The 18,162-nt window shown below is 44.2% G+C and overlaps 1 protein-coding gene across 3 annotated transcripts in view; it reads right to left on the bottom strand.

Annotated features, from left to right (window-relative positions):
* Window positions 1-18,162, bottom strand: part of LOC138670044 (solute carrier family 2, facilitated glucose transporter member 11-like) — a 193,736-nt gene that overhangs the window by 56,960 nt on the left and 118,614 nt on the right. For 2 of the 3 annotated variants that reach the window (XM_069757045.1, XM_069757054.1), the window contains exons 2-5: window positions 14,892-14,984; window positions 10,853-11,013; window positions 4,235-4,359; window positions 4,001-4,130 (exon numbers count right to left, since the gene is read on the bottom strand). In XM_069757045.1, coding sequence (XP_069613146.1) covers window positions 4,001-4,130; window positions 4,235-4,359; window positions 10,853-11,013; window positions 14,892-14,984 — 509 coding nt within the window. Of the gene's footprint in view, window positions 1-4,000; window positions 4,131-4,234; window positions 4,360-10,852; window positions 11,014-14,891; window positions 14,985-17,380; window positions 17,524-18,162 lie in introns of those variants that run through there. The other variant, XM_069757036.1, reaches the window with a different exon arrangement.

Genomic DNA, 18,162 nt, shown 5'->3' with positions numbered 1-18,162 from the left:
CTGTCATGTGCTGCTGCCATCCTTCGCCCGTTCTGTCATGTGCTGCTGCCATCCTTCGCCCGTTCTGTCATGTGCTGCTGCCATCCTGCGCCCGTTCTGTCATGTGCTGCTGCCATCCTGCGCCCGTTCTGTCATGTGCTGCGGCCATCCTGCGCCCGTTCTGTCATGTGCTGCTGCCATCCTGCGCCCATTCTGTCATGTGTTGCGGCCATCCTGCGCCCGTTCTGTCATGTGCTGCTGCCATCCTGCGCCCGTTCTGTCATGTGCTGCGGCCATCCTGCGCCCGTTCTGACATGTGCTGCTGCCATCCTGCGCCCGTTCTGACATGTGCTGCTGCCATCCTGCGCCCGTTCTGTCATGTGCTGCTGCCATCCTGCGCCCGTTCTGTCATGTGCTGCTGCCATCCTGCGCCCGTTCTGTCATGTGCTGCTGCCATCCTGCGCCCGTTCTGTCATGTGCTGCGGCCATCCTGCGCCCGTTCTGTCATGTGCTGCTGCCATCCTGCGCCCGTTCTGTCATGTGCTGCTGCCATCCTGCGCCCATTCTGTCATGTGCTGCTGCCATCCTGCGCCCGTTCTGTCATGTGCTGCTGCCATCCTGCGCCCGTTCTGTCATGTGCTGAGGCCATCCTGCGCCCGTTCTGTCATGTGCTGCGGCCATCCTGCGCCCGTTCTGTCATGTGCTGCGGCCATCCTGCGCCCGTTCTGTCATGTGCTGCTGCCATCCTGCGCCACCATTGTATTATATGCCCCCCGCTCCAGTGTGTATGCCCCCGAATGCTGCTGCCATATAAAAAAAAAAAAAAATACCATACTCACCTATCGTCCGGCTCCACTGCAGGTATGTCTTCAAGAAAATGGCGCCGGAAAGCGGGGACTGCGCAGGCGCCGATTCCGGCAGCAGGAATCGGCGCCTGCGCAGTCCGCGCTTTCCGGCGCCATTTTCTTGAAGACACACCTGCAGTGGAGCCGGAGTGTGTCTTCAAGAAAATGGCGCCGAAAGCGCGGACTGCGCAGGCGCCGATTCCGGCAGCAGGAATCGGCGCCTGCGCAGTCCGCGCCCTCCGGAGGCGGGAGCAGAGGAGCCGGGAGACGGAGCCGCAAGCAGCGCTGGAACCGGGAAAGGTGAGTATACTTACCCTCCCTCCTGGCGGTCCCTGACTCTCCGGTGGAGATGGCGGTATGCGTTCAGTGCTTACGCATACCGCGATCTCCCGGGAGCGTCGCTCTGTGAGGCCCAGACTGCGCCGGCGCTTGCGCAGTCTATAGAGGCTTCGGACAGAGTGACGCTCCCAGCGTTATATTATAGATTCCCAGCCTGGGACTGGTGATATATATACCGCCCTCACTGCAGAGTGCCTTGATAACCAATACATGACAGGGCAGCCTCTCCGGCGACTACTTATCCTAGGTGCAGTTCCATGACTGACCTGAGGGTAAGAGGGGCGCCAGAGAGCTGTGACGGCATAAGCTCTGGGATGGGGGGGGGGATATCCTTATCCCCTGGCTTGTGTATGTTTTCCTTACAATCTACCTCTGCTCTTTTGAGTGAATACTATTATGTGCCATCTTTCCTCCCATCAAGTGCCATGAACCACTATAGAATGTGTCTTCGCACAAGCACTGTATCATCATTATATAATACTTTTATACTTACTTATTCTTCACTTACATACACTGTGTATTTAGGTATATATGTATCTCTATTATAGACATATATCTAAATCATGTTTGGTAATTTTTAATGTTGTACCTATTACCGTAATTGTGTATTAATTATGCAGCTAAATCTTCATATTGAAGTCGTCATATTCTGTGTCATTATGTCTGTTTTCACTTGTATGTCTTTATCTTGTATTGTTTTCTTACCATGGTCTGGATGGGTTGTATGAGACATGTTGTATCCATTTCATAATGGCAAACTTACGTGGTCTCCAGTAAAATGGCTGCCGTTGTGCACATGCCCTGTGGAGCCGCACATACCTATTTGTCATACCCGGTCTCTATACTGCTAGTGCGCAGGTCTGTGACATCACAGGAAGTTGTTTCCTTAACCTGTGCCCTCCCAGAGATGCCGGGGATATGACGACTACTTCAGGTTTGCGGCTCACGTAGAGCATGTGCCGCTAGGCTTGCCATTCATATGTTTTTTGTATAAAAGGAGCAGACTTGCATTTAAATGTATCTCTGTTGAAAAAGCTGCATGCGAAACGCGTGTCCGGGGCTCCCCTGGTGACTGTGCACTCGCATACTACTAAGCTGATGCTGTTCTGATTATGGAGATTATGTGATTTATGCCCTATGCACTTTATCTTTCAATTTTTACATACGCTGAGTCATTATAAAATTGTGGGATATTTGAATACACTTGGCTCTTTGATATCCGATCAGAATACACCCTTTATGAATATAGTCCCAGGGTGTTTATAGGAATCCTGCTTTATTCACCTTTGATTGAATATATTTTACAGTAGGGAATAAAGTATTTAGTCAGCCACCAATTGTGCAAGTTCTCCCACTTAAAAAGATGAGAGAAGCCTGTAATTGACATTATAGGTGGACCACAACTATGAGAGTCAAAATGAGAAATCAAATAGTGTCACTATTGGGTATTTTCTGTCACATAGGCCCATCAAAGTAACTTCAAATGTGATTCAGATCCTTAAAAAAATTGGTTTTGTAAATTTTATTAGAAAAATGAAAAACTGCTAATTAACTTTTAAAGGGAACCTGTCACCCCCAAAATCGAAGGTTAGCTAAGCCCACCAGCATCAGGGCCTTATCTACAGCATTCTGTAATGCTGTAGATAAGCCCCCGATGTATCCTGAAAGATGAGAAAAAGAGGTTAGATTATACTCACCCAGGGGAGGTCCGGCTGCGGTCCGGTCTGATGGTCCGGGGCCTCCCATCGTCTTACGATAACATCCTCTTCTTGTCTTCACACTGGGGCTCTGGCGCAGGCGTACTTATCTGCTCTGCCCTCAACAGGGCAGATAAGTACGCCTGCGCCAGAGCCCCAGTGTGAAGACAAGAAGAGGATGTTATCGTAAGACGATGGGAGGCCCCGGACCGGACCGTGACGCCCATCGGATCGGACCGCCCCCCCAGGTGAGTATAATCTAACCTCTTTTTCTTATCTTTCAGGATAAATCGGGGGCTTATCTACAGCATTACAGAATGCTGTAGATAAGCCCCTGATGCTGGTGGACTTTTAGCTCATCGTCAATTTTGGAGGTGACGGGTTCCCTTTAATTCTTCTAACTGCTTAACGAAAAAAATTATGTTTCAAGCATGAAGCTGATGTAAAGTAGACATGTGCAAAATGTTATTTATTAACTATTTTGTGAGGTATAACTACCTGATTTAAGGGCATAAAAAATAAAAGTTTGAAAACTATGACATTTTCATATTTTTTTGTAAAATGTACAATATTTTCATAAACAAACACAAATCGTATAGAATTTTCATACACATACACACCATTACATAGAAAATTAGGACTGAATGATTATGGATTAAAACATTTACTGGAGCAACTTCTTTAAAGGGAGTTAAAAAAGTAAAGCAGCTCAAAATCCTGACGCAAGATTTCAAAAATCTAGAATTTTTTACACAAGATTAATTTTACACTTATTGTTTGTACTGAATGTCTTCATGATAAATATAAAATCAGGTCTTTTTTAGAACAAGCTAGTGTTTGCCATAATTGGTTAGTGGCTTCCACTGTATATGCTGAAGTTCACAATATTAAAAGTGGATGCCCCCAGGGAAAAGCTGAAATAATGCCCTGTTGGGCTGCAAGCAGAGATGTCACATGCTGCACTCCAAAAGCAATAAATAGGAATATCTCAGCAATGGAGTAACGCAGCGTAAAAAGGAAAAGATCAGTAGACTCAGGGAAACTCAGGGATATTTTCAAGGACTCAATTTTTTTGAGCCAGTGACAGCTTTTTTTTAAGTCAAGATGAAAAATACATTTTTTATTTTCAATGTTCTTTACCTGAGTCCTACTACTTGTCCCATTACAAGCCCAATAGCGGTACTGATTGCACACGATAGAGCTCCTGTGCCACGCAGTTTTTTGGGGGCACTTTCTCCAAGATACATTGGTTGAATATTCATGCTGACCCCTTGGGAAAAGTAAAAATGTTAAGTTAAAAAGTCTTATATACCTTCCAAAGAGGCATGCATTCTTGTGTCTTAATTCTTCCCATGTGAAATAAACTGTTTTTACCTGAATTCACACCAGCTAATATTCTACCCAGTATAATCATTTCAAAGGACTTGGCATAGCGACTGAAGCCACAAAATATTGCAGAGAGTATTATAAAAATATTATTAAAGAGCAGAGATTTCTTTCTGCGAAAACAAGAAAATGACATAAATAATACTGTCTTCTAAAAATGAAAATAGATACACATACTGATTCACAATAAATAAGTACAAATCAGAAGCAAAAAATGCATTATCATTTCCAAATCTTAAATCATTACGGCTATGAAATAGTAAATTGATTAACCCCTTAAAGGCCTCTGCTGCAGTTTGTTGAGAAATAACAAACTGAGCCGTACTCACCTTCTCCAGGTACAACTGTACTCACTATTCCCAGGTCTGGGTGTACTCACCGCCGATGCTCCCAGGATTTAGCAATGGTTGCTGCGCCAACCTCATGAAAACAGTGAGGCAGCCAATCAGTGAGTTCTCTAGATCTAAAAGGGACATTCTGCCTACACAGGCAAAGCCACTGAGCCCACAACTTGGCTGCGTGATGTGACATCATCATCCCAGCCAATGCAAGACACTGGGAAAAATGGAGGAGACTTTCGGTGGACCTGGGGAGGTGGTTATGACAAGGTAATTTTTTAACAAACTGTAGCCGAGGCAGAAAAAATTCTCCTACTCCTTAAATAGTAAAAACTGACCATTTTTTATATGGACCAATTGATTCTAGTGGGTAAGATTAATCTATGACTTAGATAAAAAAGGATAACCTACATTTTTTTTATAATACAGGTGAGTATTGTTTTTTATACTATTTTATCACCTCTCTCTATTGCAGATACCCCATTACTAAGAGTGATCTTCTGTGATTCTCATGTTGAATGCCTGTGAGCTGCAGTTCTAGGAGGTTGTTACTTGTCCCATCAGCGGTGTGTGGACTTTCTCTGCCACAAGGTGGATTAGTTACCAGAAATCTGATAAATCATAAATCACCGCTGTTATGTAGGAATATAGCTTGAAGGTTGTGGATTAATGTTCTCCTGCTCCTCTTTTAGAGGACTCCAGGCAACACGAAGGTGCAAAGATATAGAATAACACTATGGTGACATGTTTCAAACTCATTCTGAGCCCTTCCTCAGACCAATGCGGTAGAGCAATGACCATGGAGTCTCGTGAAGGACTTGGCTTGAGCATGAAATTCATTTTTCATACAATTTCTTTAAGTGTATTGGAAGGTGCAGCAGACCGTGCTTTTCTATACTGAAAGCCACGACAAAAAAAACAACATATGCCATGTGATATACTGTACATATATTTTTCACAATGGATTCCCCATGTGGACGCATCCCACGGCATCCATCTAGTGAGTGTATACTCCTGAAAATGGGCAGAAACACAGTTTGTCCATGTACACACTGATATCTGATGGTAATATCAATGGCATTTCTTAAACTTTAAACAAAAACTATAAGCTCAAACCATAAATATAAGCTGGCAGCGAAACGCTCGTCGGGGTGAGGGGACGCCGAGGTGACTACTTCCATCAGGAACATTACTGACACCCTACTCCAAGGTAATATCACACATAGCACCTTACCACTATATCTTTCTTATGTCTTTACACGGTCTTCCAAATCATTATGCAAATGGATTTAAGTGTCATAAAGATTTAATTGTTTTTCAAATAAACTCGTGAATGGTATTGGGTCTCAGGGCTCAATGGATCACTGAAATCAATCTTAAACACATGTGATAATTAGTTTTCCAGGTGATTCTAATTAATTAATTAGGAAAACTACTTAAAAATGATGTTCCACATTATTAAGCAGGCCACAGGTTTAAAGCAATATGGGAAATAAAAAGGATCTTTCTGCTGCTGAAAAGCGTTAAATAGTGCAATGCGTTGGACAAGGTATGAAAACATTAGATATTTCACGAAAACGTAAGAGTGATCATCATACTGTGAAGAGATTTGTGACTGAAACAGAGCACAGACAGATTTCATGCAGATAAAGGCATAATGAGGAAGGTTTCTGCCAGACAAATTCATTGGATTAAGAGAGCAGCTGCCAAAATACCATTACAAAGCAGCAAACAGTTATTTGAAGCTGCTGGTGCCTCTGGAGTCCCTGGAACCTTAAGGTGTAGGATCCTTCAAAGGCTTGCTTTGGTTCATAAACCTACTATTCGGCCACCCGTAAACAGTGTTCACAAGCAGAAACGGTTGCAGTGGGCCCAGACATACTTGAAGGCTAATTTTCAAACAGTCTTGTTTACTGATGAGTGTCGCGCAACCCTGGATGGTCCAGATGGATGGAGTAGTGGATGGTTGGTGGATGGCAACCATGTCCCAACAAGACTGCGACGTCAGCAAGGAGGTAAAGGAGTCATGTTTTGGGCTGGAATCACGGGAAAACAGCTGGTAGGGCCCTTTAAGGTTCCTGAAGGTGTGAAAATGACCTCTGCAAAGTATATAGAGTTTCTGACTGACAACTTTCTTCCATGGTATAAAAAGCAGAAACGTGCCTTCAGGAGCAAAATCATCTTCATGCATGACAATGCACCATCTCATGCTGCAAAGAATACCTCTGAGTCATTGGCTGCTATGGACATAAAAGGAGATAAACTCATGGTGTGGCCACCATCTTCCCCTAAGAATAATAATATTTATTTATATAGCGCCAACATATTCGGCAGCACTTTACAATTACGGTAAGCGGGGACATGTACAGACAAATTCAATACAAGTTAAGACAATTTAAACAGTGACATTAGGAGTGAGGTCTCTGCTCGCAAGCTTTCCCTGACCTCAACCCTATAGAGAACCTTTGGAGTATCATCAAGCAAGAGATCTATGAGGGTGGGAGGCAGTTCACATCAAAACAGCAGCTCTGGGAAGCTATTCTGACTTCATGCAAAGAAATACAAGCAGAAACTCTCCAAAAACTCACAAGTTCAATGGATGCAAGAATTGTGAAGGTGATATCAAAGAAGAGGTCCTATGTTAACATGTAACTTGGCCTGTTAGGATGTTTTGGAGTTAAATAGCTTTTTTGTTCAGTGAATGTGACCTCTTAATGCTGCAAATTCCACAAATGAGCATTTTCAGTTCTTTAAAACAGATCAAATGTTTAGAAATTCTACTGTGACTAATAATTTGGAACAGTGCATTTTGAGTTTTTATTCATTTTGGAGATTATACTGTTATCATTGGGAGGTTTCTTCAATAAAATCCGATGTATACTCTAACGGGTGATAACTTTTATTAAGTTGATTTGAATCAATACATAATATTTAGCATCTTGTTATGATGCGGTGGTTTAGGAGCAACATGGAACGAGCTCTGAAGGAAGTGGTAACTGTACTGACCGCAATCCCTATGCTCAACACGCCCCCTGACTAAGGAGCTTCTGCTCCGAAACGCGCGTCGGGTGACGTGCGGCACCGGACCTCTGCTACCGTTTAGCGCTCCCCTCCTGACAGGTAATGTTTAGCCGCACTTGCGGCGGCTAGCCCGTTCTACTTATCGGGCTGCCTCATGAATAGTTGTATGGTCGTATGTGGCCTTGGGGGAGGGTGACACACATATGGGTCAGCCTTTGCTTTCATGCACAGATTTAGTGGTGCTGTCTTAAAGGTGTCTATACACTGCGGTCTATACTGTTCTGATGCCTAGCAAGGATACCCTATAGTGGTTTACTTATAGTTATATATTTATGCTGGCATATCAGAGCAGAGGTAGTGCTCATAGTATATTTAGCACAAGTTACATTTTTACCCTGCCTCTTTAATGGTATCATCTAGCAATATATGTGTGCCCTGCTATGGTAGCTCTATGTCTTCCGGTCTTCACGTCTTTTCGTATAGTGGCGTTTTGCTGTGTGTATCGCCACCTTTGTGCCACCGTGTACCATTTCTGTCCAGTGTTTTTATATTTATATTTGGAAAATTTTGTACTGTGTTAATAAAGATTACGAGTATTTGCAATTCACCCAGTTTTTGGTCGTCTTCTGTGGTTTCCACATCCCCTCTGTATCTAGTTTTGTACGACTGGGTAACTATTTTATCCGTTACTCGGCAACATATAAATATATAGACATTTGTGATTATTGTGATGTTGCTAACTAATACCTTTATTACTTTATCAACACAACACTAGATGTAGCCGTGGGATGCTCCTAACTCTCCCTAGGCACCTCGTCACAGCCTAAGAGCTAACTACCCATAAAGATAGAAGCAGGAAAACTATCTTGCCTCAGAGAAAATCCCCAAAGGATAGATTAGCCCCCCACAAATAATGACTGTGAGTGGAGAGGGAAAAGACATACACAGAATGAAACCAGGATGAGCACAGGAGGCCAGTCTAGCTAAATAGATAGGACAGGATGGAATACTGTGCGGTCAGTATAAAACACTACAAAAATCCACACAGAGTTTACGAAAAATCTCCACACCTGACTAAAGGTGTGGAGGGTAAATCTGCTTCCCAGAGCTTCCAGCAAGACAGAATTAATTCATACTGATAAGCTGGACAAACATAGAAAGCACAGAACGGATAAGTCCACAATCTGTGGACAGAAAAGAGCAAGCAAAAACTTAGCTTTGCTGAACTGGTCAGGATAACAGGGAAATCCAAAGAGATGTGAATCCAACCAGGAACCATTTACAAGTGGCACTGGCTGAAGAAAGAGCCAGGCATAAATAGCCGAGCAGAAAAGACGATCAGTGGAAACAGCTGCAGACAGCTAACTCCAAGGAGCAGCCATACCACTTGAAACCACAAGAGGGAGCCCAAGAGCAGAACTCACAAAAGTGCCACTTACAACCACCGGGGGGAGCCCAAGAGCGGAATTCACAACAGCATCTATCATCTATTGCCAACTGTTTATTATATATCAGTTTGTGTTAATTACCTTCAACCTGGTGAATCATAAGGATATAGAAATATATGATGTCACAGTACCATTCAGATATTGTGTAATTACATCCACACTGTCCTTGTTCTATAATTTTTGTCACTTATCAGAGTTCCCTATAAGACATTTCTGCTTATTTCTGTTACTGGTTATACTCATTTGTGACTTAATAAAAACAATTTTTTTTATTATGGATCTCTTCTCAACTCGAGCCTTTATATTTATGGCCTATACAGTGTATCTCTTGCCTGTGATGTACATCTGTGCCATTTTGTACTCCAGCATGTGACTTTTTCTGTATATATAACTTGGCCCTTTGGCACCAGAGACGCAATTTCTCAGGATACCAAATGTCTGGTTATGTATTATTGTTCCTCCCTGAAGCTCACCCAAAAGTAGTACCTCCAAGTACAAGTAAGATGAGCCCCAGCCATCTCCTTGCCTGTACTAACACGTGTTTTACACTGCTTTGCTTTTTCTCTTACCTTTTCGATTTAGGCTCTATATCAATTTTTAGAAAAATGGGAGAGTTTTCAAAACTCCTGCCAACATTTGATGCTCTCAGAGTGGGAATTAATTTGTTACGTGGATTAAGTAAATCTAATAAAAAAGAAAATTCCACAAAGCCATTTAGTTAACACAATACTAATATATGATTGCCAAAGGGTTTCCCATTAGCACCAGAGTCCTTAAAAATGATTTTTTTTAACTAAATAAACTATTGAATTTTCAGCTACCACGTGCCACCCTAAGAAATGTTTGTCAGTCAGTTAGGGGGTGGTTGGCTCCTCACAATGTTTTAAAAAATTGGTAAAATTGTCCAATTGATGCCCTGGACAGTTTTCTAGAAGCAATGTCACTTCCCAGATGCCAACCTGTTACTCTAAGTAGTCTGCAGTATGGTTTTCCTTCGTGCTGTGCCACAGTTTGGACACTCTCGGCTTCTTTCCGACCTCTATGGGTTCTATTACATTTCTGCAAGCTCATAGAAGTCTATGCAAGCAGCCAAGCATCTGCAGTAACAAAAAGATCCTGCTTACTGACATTTCCCCAGGGGCTAAATATTAGACATGAACACATTTTTCAAAATTCGGTTCTGATTATGATCCACGGTGAATATTGTTTATGCAATATTCGCTGAACATAGCTGAACATCATTGGAGTAAATGGGAGTAGAAATGACCGAATATGTTCAGAAAAAATCAATCAATCATAAATTTGACACAAACAGGGTATCAATATGGCACGAATATGGCAAATTCAGATTCAGCACCCGATCCAGAACATATTCGCTCAACTCTACTAAAGATGCTTGTGTATCATAAATTTGCGCGATATTGCGTCTGTTAGGCTACGTTCACATTAGCGTTTTGCGTGTTTGCGTCGGGCGACACAGCGGCGACGCATGTGTCATGCACCCCTATATTTAACATGGGGGACGCATGGACATGCATTGTGCTGCGTTGTGCGACGCATGCGTTTTTTTTGCCGCAAGCGTCGGGCACAGAAAACGCAACAAGTTGCATTTTTCTTGCGTCCAAATTTCGGCAAAAAAGGACGCATGCGTCGCAAAACGCAGCGTTTTTGCGTGCATTTTGGTGCGTTTTTATTTGCGTTGTGCGTTGTGTGCCGTTGCGTAGCCTTACAGACATAACACATGAAACTGGTCATGTCCCAATGTAAAATTAAGTACATGACTAATGTTAGTACATTACCTTCCCAGCCTGATAGCCATCGGACCTGCCAGCAGTGCTCCCATGAAACCACCGAGTGGGAACACAGAGACTATTATGGACCAGATGAGTGTTATTTTCCAACTATCCAGCTCTGATCCATAGCGCTCTCGCCACGTCGCATTCACAAATTTTTGGATATGCTGTAAAGGAAAATGACAGACAGGTGTGACATTAAGCACTAAAATAGTAATTCCATTAATGGAAAACATAATTTAGTTTTGATTATGAAATTGATTATGAAATGAATACACTTTTTTCCCTTTATTTCTTGACTTTTATCCCCTTGAAATAGCACCTGTCATTATTAACATTATTAACCTGCAGATATGGGGTTAATCTGCAGGTTAGTGCAGCGCTAGCACTGAGAGCCCCTTTGCCAGGAGAAAATTAACTTTATCCCCCTCCCCAGTATCGTTTGGCATTCAGTAATGGGTACAGCGCCGGCACATCTTCAGTCAACACTGTGTACATAAAGATCAGCCAGATGAGCATTAGGGGCGCCTGTCAATCGGTGTCGGGGGCGCAGTTACAGCCACCAGGGCGGTGACAGAAACAGTGCCAGGGCTACCCCTGTAAGGCCTGTTTCACACGTCAGTGTCTCTGTTACATGAGGTGATAGTTTCCTCACGTACCGGAGACACTGACACACGTAGACACATAAAAATCACTGCATCTGTTCAGATGTCAGTGATTTTTTGCGGACGTGTCTCCGTGTGCCAAACACGGAGACATGTCAAGTGTTCGTGGGAGCGCACGGATTACACGGACCCATTAAAGTCAATGGGTCCGTGTAAAACACGTATCGCACACGGACGTTGTCCGTGTGCAGTCCGTGTGCCGTGCAAAGGACAGCGCTACATTAAGCGCTGTCCCCCCCACTGGTGCTGAATCCGCGATTCATATCTTCCTCCCATACGGGTGGAGCCGCATATTCATGACTGTAATCGGCGGCCTCACGTGACCGCATACAGGAGAAGATGCGGCCAGACCAGGAAGCAGCGACAGCCAACGAGGGAGGCGGGTATTTTCAAAACAGCGGGGGGGGCGCACAGGGGGTGGGAGGGCGGGGGGAACATAGATCTTTATTTTAAACACTATTATTCATATCTTCTATGCAGCAAACGCTGCTGCAGGGAAGATATGAATCGCGGATTCAGCACGATGCAGGGGACATCGCTAAACTTTAGCGCTGTCTCCTGCACGGTGCGTGTGGTACCCAGTGGGCACACGGGCGGCACACGTGTGCCACACTGATGTGCCACGTGAGCACACGGACACACGGATACGGATAACTCCAGTACCGATTTTATACGGTACTGGAATTATCTGGACGTGTGAAACCGGCCTAACTGAAAGAGCAAACCTGCCAGGGGTAATAGAGTTAATTTCCCCTCGGCAGTGGGGCTCTCGGTGCAGGTGCTGCATAATGTCAAAACACTATTAACCTGCAGATTAACCCCATATCTTCATGTTAATTGCATTACTTAACATGACAGGCTCCCTTTAACCCCTTTCTGACATCGGGCGTAATAGTACCTCAATGTCGGACACCCTCCCTTTGATGTGGGCTCAGGCGGTGAGCCCACATCTTTCCCGGCACATGTCAGCTGTTTTGAACAGTTGACATGTGCCCGGAATAGCCACGGGTGGAATCGCGAGGCAACCGTGGCTATTAACCCATTAAATGCCGCTGTCAAATGCTGACAGCGGCATATAACATGCGCTTCCGGCAATCGCGCCGGAAATCCACACACATCGGTGACCCCGGGTCATTCGCGGGTCAACGATGAGTTGGCATGACAACCAGAGGTCTCCTGGAGACCTCTATTGTTGTCACTGCTGGCTTGCTGTGAGTGTCGCCCGGTGGTCGGCGCTCATAGCAAGTGAGTAAGGGTATGTGCACACGCTGCGGATTTTGCTGCGGATCCGCAGCGTTTCCTCAGCTGCGGATCCACAGCGGTTTCCCATGAGTTTACAGTACCATGTTAACCTATGGGAAACAAAATCCGCAGTGCACATGCTGCGGAAAAAAACGCGCGGAAACGCAGCGGTTTATTTTCCGCAGCAGGTCAATTCTTTGTGCGGATTCCGCTGCGGTTTTACACCTGCTCCAATAGAAAACTGCAGGTGTAAGGGTATGTGTACACGTTCAGGATTTTTTGTGGGTTTTTTTTGCGGATTTTCCCGATAAAAACGCTATTAAATCGCTTAAAAAATGCATACATTATGCATCCTATCATTTAGAATGCATTCCGCATTTTTTGTGCACATGTTTGCGTTTTTTTCCGCAAAAAAAAACACATTTCGCAAAAAGAAGCAGCATGTTCATTATTTTTGCGGATTTTTTGCGGATTTCCCATTAAATTGGAGTGTCCAGAAAAATCCGCAAAAAATCCGCAAAAAAAAAACGCGTCAAAAACCGCGCAAAAAAATGCATGCAGATTTCTGGCAGAAATGTCCGTTTTTTGTCAGGAAAATTTCTGCCAGAAATCCTGACGTGTGCACATAGCCTTAAGCCGCAGCGGAATCCGCAGTAGAAACCGCGATAAATCCGCAGGAAAAAACGCAGTGGTTTTGCACTGCGGTTTTTTCAAATCCGCTACGGAAAAATCTGCAGTCCTCCAGAATACGTGTGCACATACCCTAATTCTGCTACATACAGTTGTTGTGATCATCGCCTGTATGTAGCATAGGCGATTAGGCCATGGCAGCTTCTAGTCTCCCATGGAGACTATTGAAACATGCAAAAAGTAAAAAAAAGTTTTTAAAAATATTTAAAAAAAAAATATATATATATATATAAAAGTTCAAATCGCCCCATTCAAAATAAAACAATAAAAATAAAATCAAACCTACACATATTTGGTATCGCCGCATTCAATATCGCCCGGTCTACCTATAGAAAAAGAGGATAAACCTGATCGATAAAATCGGTGTACTAAGAAAAAAGTCAAAGCGCCAAAATTACATTTTTTGGGTCGCCACGACATTGCATTAAAATGCAATAACGGGCAATCAAAAGAACGTATCTGCACAAATGTGGTATCATTACAAACATCAGCTCGGTGAGTAAAAAATAAGCCCTCACCCAACCCTAGAACACGAAAAATGGAGACGCTACGCGTATTGGAAAATGGCACCTTTTTTTTTAACAAAGTTTGGAATTTTTTTCCACCACTTAGATAAAAAAGAATCTAAACATGTTAGGTGTCTATGAACTCGTACTGACCTGGAGAATCATAATGGCAGGTCAGTTTTAGCATTTAGTGAACCTAGCAAAAAAGCCAAACAAAAAACAACTGTGGGATTTGCCCTTTTTTTGAAAATTCACCGCACTTGGAATTTTGTCCCCGTTTTCCAGTACACAATATGTTAAAACCAATGATGTCGTTCAAAAGTACAACTCGTCCTGCAAAAAACAAGCCCTCAAATGGCCAAATTGACAACAACAAAAAAAGTTATAGCTCTGGAAAGGAGGAAAGCAAAAAATGAAAATGCAAAACCAAAAATATCTCATCGTTAAGGGGTTAAGCAATTGTTTGTCTTGTGAGTTTTTTAGTTCTTCTTTCACCAAGTGCAATCGCTTTATTTTTCCATCATCACAGCCTTGTGAGGGCTTGTTTTTAGTGGGATTAGTAAATTGTGGTCTATGTAGCTCTGCCTGTGTCTGAGCTTCACAGGAGGACCAAGATGGCAGTGACAAAGCCATCAGTAGGCCCCCTGCCGCCCTTGTAACCCATTGCAATCTTGGATGGCTGATCGTGATTGGCCTGGGCATTTAAATGGTTAACAGCAGCGATGGAGATAGACTCCGCTCTCATCTCAGCTCCGGAGCCCTGTACATCCACAGCCATCCTAGTGCAGGATGTACAGTTACAATCATATGCGTGAAGGGGTTAAGGCTTTTTATACCTTTATGGGCACATAGATTCAGAAAAGATAATGTTAAATAAGAGACATCCAATAATTTAATAATCTGAACAAAACATGTGAAGAAAGACCCATGCAGCATACGTACATTTGTGGGTGCATTGATGATAGTGAGGTTGTACCCATACTGTAAAGTGCCTCCGATACCCGCCGCACACATAGTAAGAAGCAGCACCCATCCCTGAAACACCAAAAAGGGCATTAATGACAATAAAGTAACATGAAGGGAACACAACTTACTATAACGGTGGAGGAAAGAAGTGCAAGGAGCCTGTTCACTCTTACAGCATAGCAACTTGTATAGGCGAAAAGCCAGAACTGCTTGATAATAACCCCAGACATGAAAGTGAGAGCTCAGGAAGGTCGGCCATGGTGGCACATGCCATTATTACTTTGTGTGACCGACTGATGGCACTTCCATGGAGAACTGACCTTTACAGTCTAGTAATGGAGACAACATTAGACAGGTTGGGGGGTCCAAGTCTCGGGGTGTACTCGCCCATCAGTTGTTCCAAGGAGCTGCAAAACTTGTGTGAGTACTGCATTCTGTTACAGGGTTTGTCCACTACCAGACAAGCCTTTCTCAGTCATGATTTTTCTGCACGCAAAAAACGCTCTGAGGCTATGTGCACACGTTGCGGATTTCTGTGCGGATTTTTCCGCTCAGTTTTTTAAAAAATCTGCAGGTAAAACGCACTGCGTTTTACCTGCGGATTACCCACAGATTTCCAGTGGTTTTTGTGCGGATTCCACCTGCGGATTCCTATTGAGGAGCAGGTGTAAAACGCTGCGGAATCCGCACAAAGAATTGACATGCTGCGGAAAGTACAACGCAGCGTTTCCGCACGGTATTTTCCGCAGCATGGACACAGCGGATTTGGTTTTCCATAGCTTACATGGTACTGTAAACCTGATGGAAAACTGCTGCGAATCTGCAGCTTCCAAACCGCTGCGGATCTGCAGCACAATCCGCAACGTGTGCACATGGCCTAAATTTAAAGTGTTTTCAATCCGAATTCCAACAGTGTTTGGTCAGTGTCCCCTGACAAAGGAGGTAGCCGAAACGCGCATCGGGGTGGACACCACTCGGAAGAGGGAGCCTGATATGGTAAGTCCCTATACCATGATTTCTAAGCATTCATACTCCTGTGATGGCATACACCATAGGTGACAGATTATGATTCATATAGGACCAACAATAGATCGATTTCTCCTATACCATGTGCTTGGGATTACTACCCTGATTATTTGCATTGGCACTTTACTATATACCATACAGTATAAGATGATATAATCATTTCTGCACTAGCACTTTACCTATGGATTTTCTTGCTTGTTCTATTGGTAAATATTTGATATGAACAACATATAAAAGTAATATATTAATTAATGTGCCAATTCTTATGGACTCCGTACTGTTAATTCTGTACTGAATTATTACTTTAATCCCTTCCTCTGGACATTAGTCAATACTTCTCCGTGTGTGCGCCCCTTGTTTTTACTATATAAATTTTATATACTTAGACACTGCTTTGTTATCTTATTGGTTGTCACCTGATCTAAATAAAGTATCATTTTGGTTCACTACTTCTGATGAATTAGGACTGATTATGGTCGGATTTGTTCTCTTTTTCTCTTGTCTGTGATTTTCACACACTCAGACTTGTGTAGGCGATTTGTGTAGCTGCCAATTACAGCATGCTGTGTACACTGTGCATAGGCAGAAAGCTGCCAATCAGTGGAGGGTGCGGTGTTATACAGCACTATAGAGGACTACATGGCAGCAGGCTTACTAGTCCTCTAGTGATAATCTTCTGCTGATAAAACAGGAATTATACTGCTCTCAGATTAGGCCTCTTTCACACTTGCGTCGTTTGGCCTCCGTTGCAATGCGTCGTTTTGGGCAAAAAATGGATCCTGCAAATGTGCCCGCAGGATGCGTTTTTTTTTTGCCATAGACTTGTATTGCCGACGGATCGCGACGTATGGCTATATGTCGCGTCCGTCGTGCACTGGATGCGTCGAGTTTTGGCGGACCGTCGGCACGAAAAAACGAATTTGCACAACGTACGTCGGTACGACGGCCCTGTACCGACGCAAGTGTGGAAGAAGCCTTAGGTGGCAAAACCCTGGTGACAGATTCAGATTGAAATAAAAAGAGCCATTGTTCACCCTCCCCAGGAAGAATGCTGCCTCCTTGTCAACAGCACGTGACCGCTGCAACCGATCACTGAGCCCAGCAGCTCTACAGAGTGGCTGCAGTGGTCACATCCGCTGTAGTTGAGACTTTGCCCCTGGGCCCTGGCAAAGACCTGGAATACCTCACCCCACAGTGTCTCAGAACGAAAAGCATCTGCACCCAACTATGACCCTAATCTGTCCATCCGGTTGACAAATACGGCCAGAGGCCCCACACTGACAGCGCTAATGTAAGCGCGGCAGGGTGCTCCGGGCTCCGAAGGGTTAAATGGCCCATCCATGGATGTTCCCAGCTGCTGCTGCTCATCACGGCGGCCCTGACCGGGAAGCTCACGGATGTCACCACGCACGACGTTCACACACCGCCTCCCAGGTTACCGGTTTCCGTGCACTGCTTGGAGGCTGAGTCTCCTCCTCGTCTTCACCCTCTTCATCCATGAGCTGGGGGACCGGCGGGAAGGGCTGCTCGGTTCCCGGAAGCTCAAAGAAGCTGGTGCTGATGACGGGCGGTATCCTCGTGCTGGAGTGTCACCGGCGCCTGGCACAGGCCACAGATAGACTGGCAAGACGGGGAGTGACCTTGGCCGCCATTGATACCGGTCGTAGGGTGATCTCTGCTACACATAGACGTAGTGATGCCTCAGCGTTATATAGGGAGACAGGACGGTATATATGTGTTATAGGGAGACAGGACGGTGTATATGTGTTCTATAGGGAGACAGGACGGTGTATATGTGTTCTATAGGGAGACAGGACGGTGTATATGTGTTCTATAGGGAGACAGGACGGTGTATATGTGTTATAGGGAGACAGGACGGCATATATGTGTTATAGGGAGACAGGACGGTGTATATGTGTTATATAGGGAGACAAGACGGTGTATATGTGTTATAGGGAGACAGGACGGTGTATATGTGTTATATACGGAGACAGGACGGTGTATATGTGTTCTATAGGGAGACAGGACGGTGTATATGTGTTATATACGGAGACAGGACGGTGTATATGTGTTCTATAGGGAGACAGGACGGTGTATGTGTTCTATAGGGAGACAGGACGGTGTATAAGTGTTATATAGGGAGACAGGACGGTGTATGTGTGTTACATAGGGAGACAGGACGGTGTATGTGTTCTATAGGGAGACAGGACGGTGTATAAGT

This window comes from Ranitomeya imitator, chromosome 1 (genome assembly GCF_032444005.1).
Source record: "Ranitomeya imitator isolate aRanImi1 chromosome 1, aRanImi1.pri, whole genome shotgun sequence".
In the NCBI taxonomy this organism is placed as follows: domain Eukaryota; kingdom Metazoa; phylum Chordata; class Amphibia; order Anura; family Dendrobatidae; genus Ranitomeya; species Ranitomeya imitator.
The sequence above is the reverse complement of the archived record's forward strand: the minus strand, read 5'-3'. Positions and strand labels throughout refer to the sequence as shown.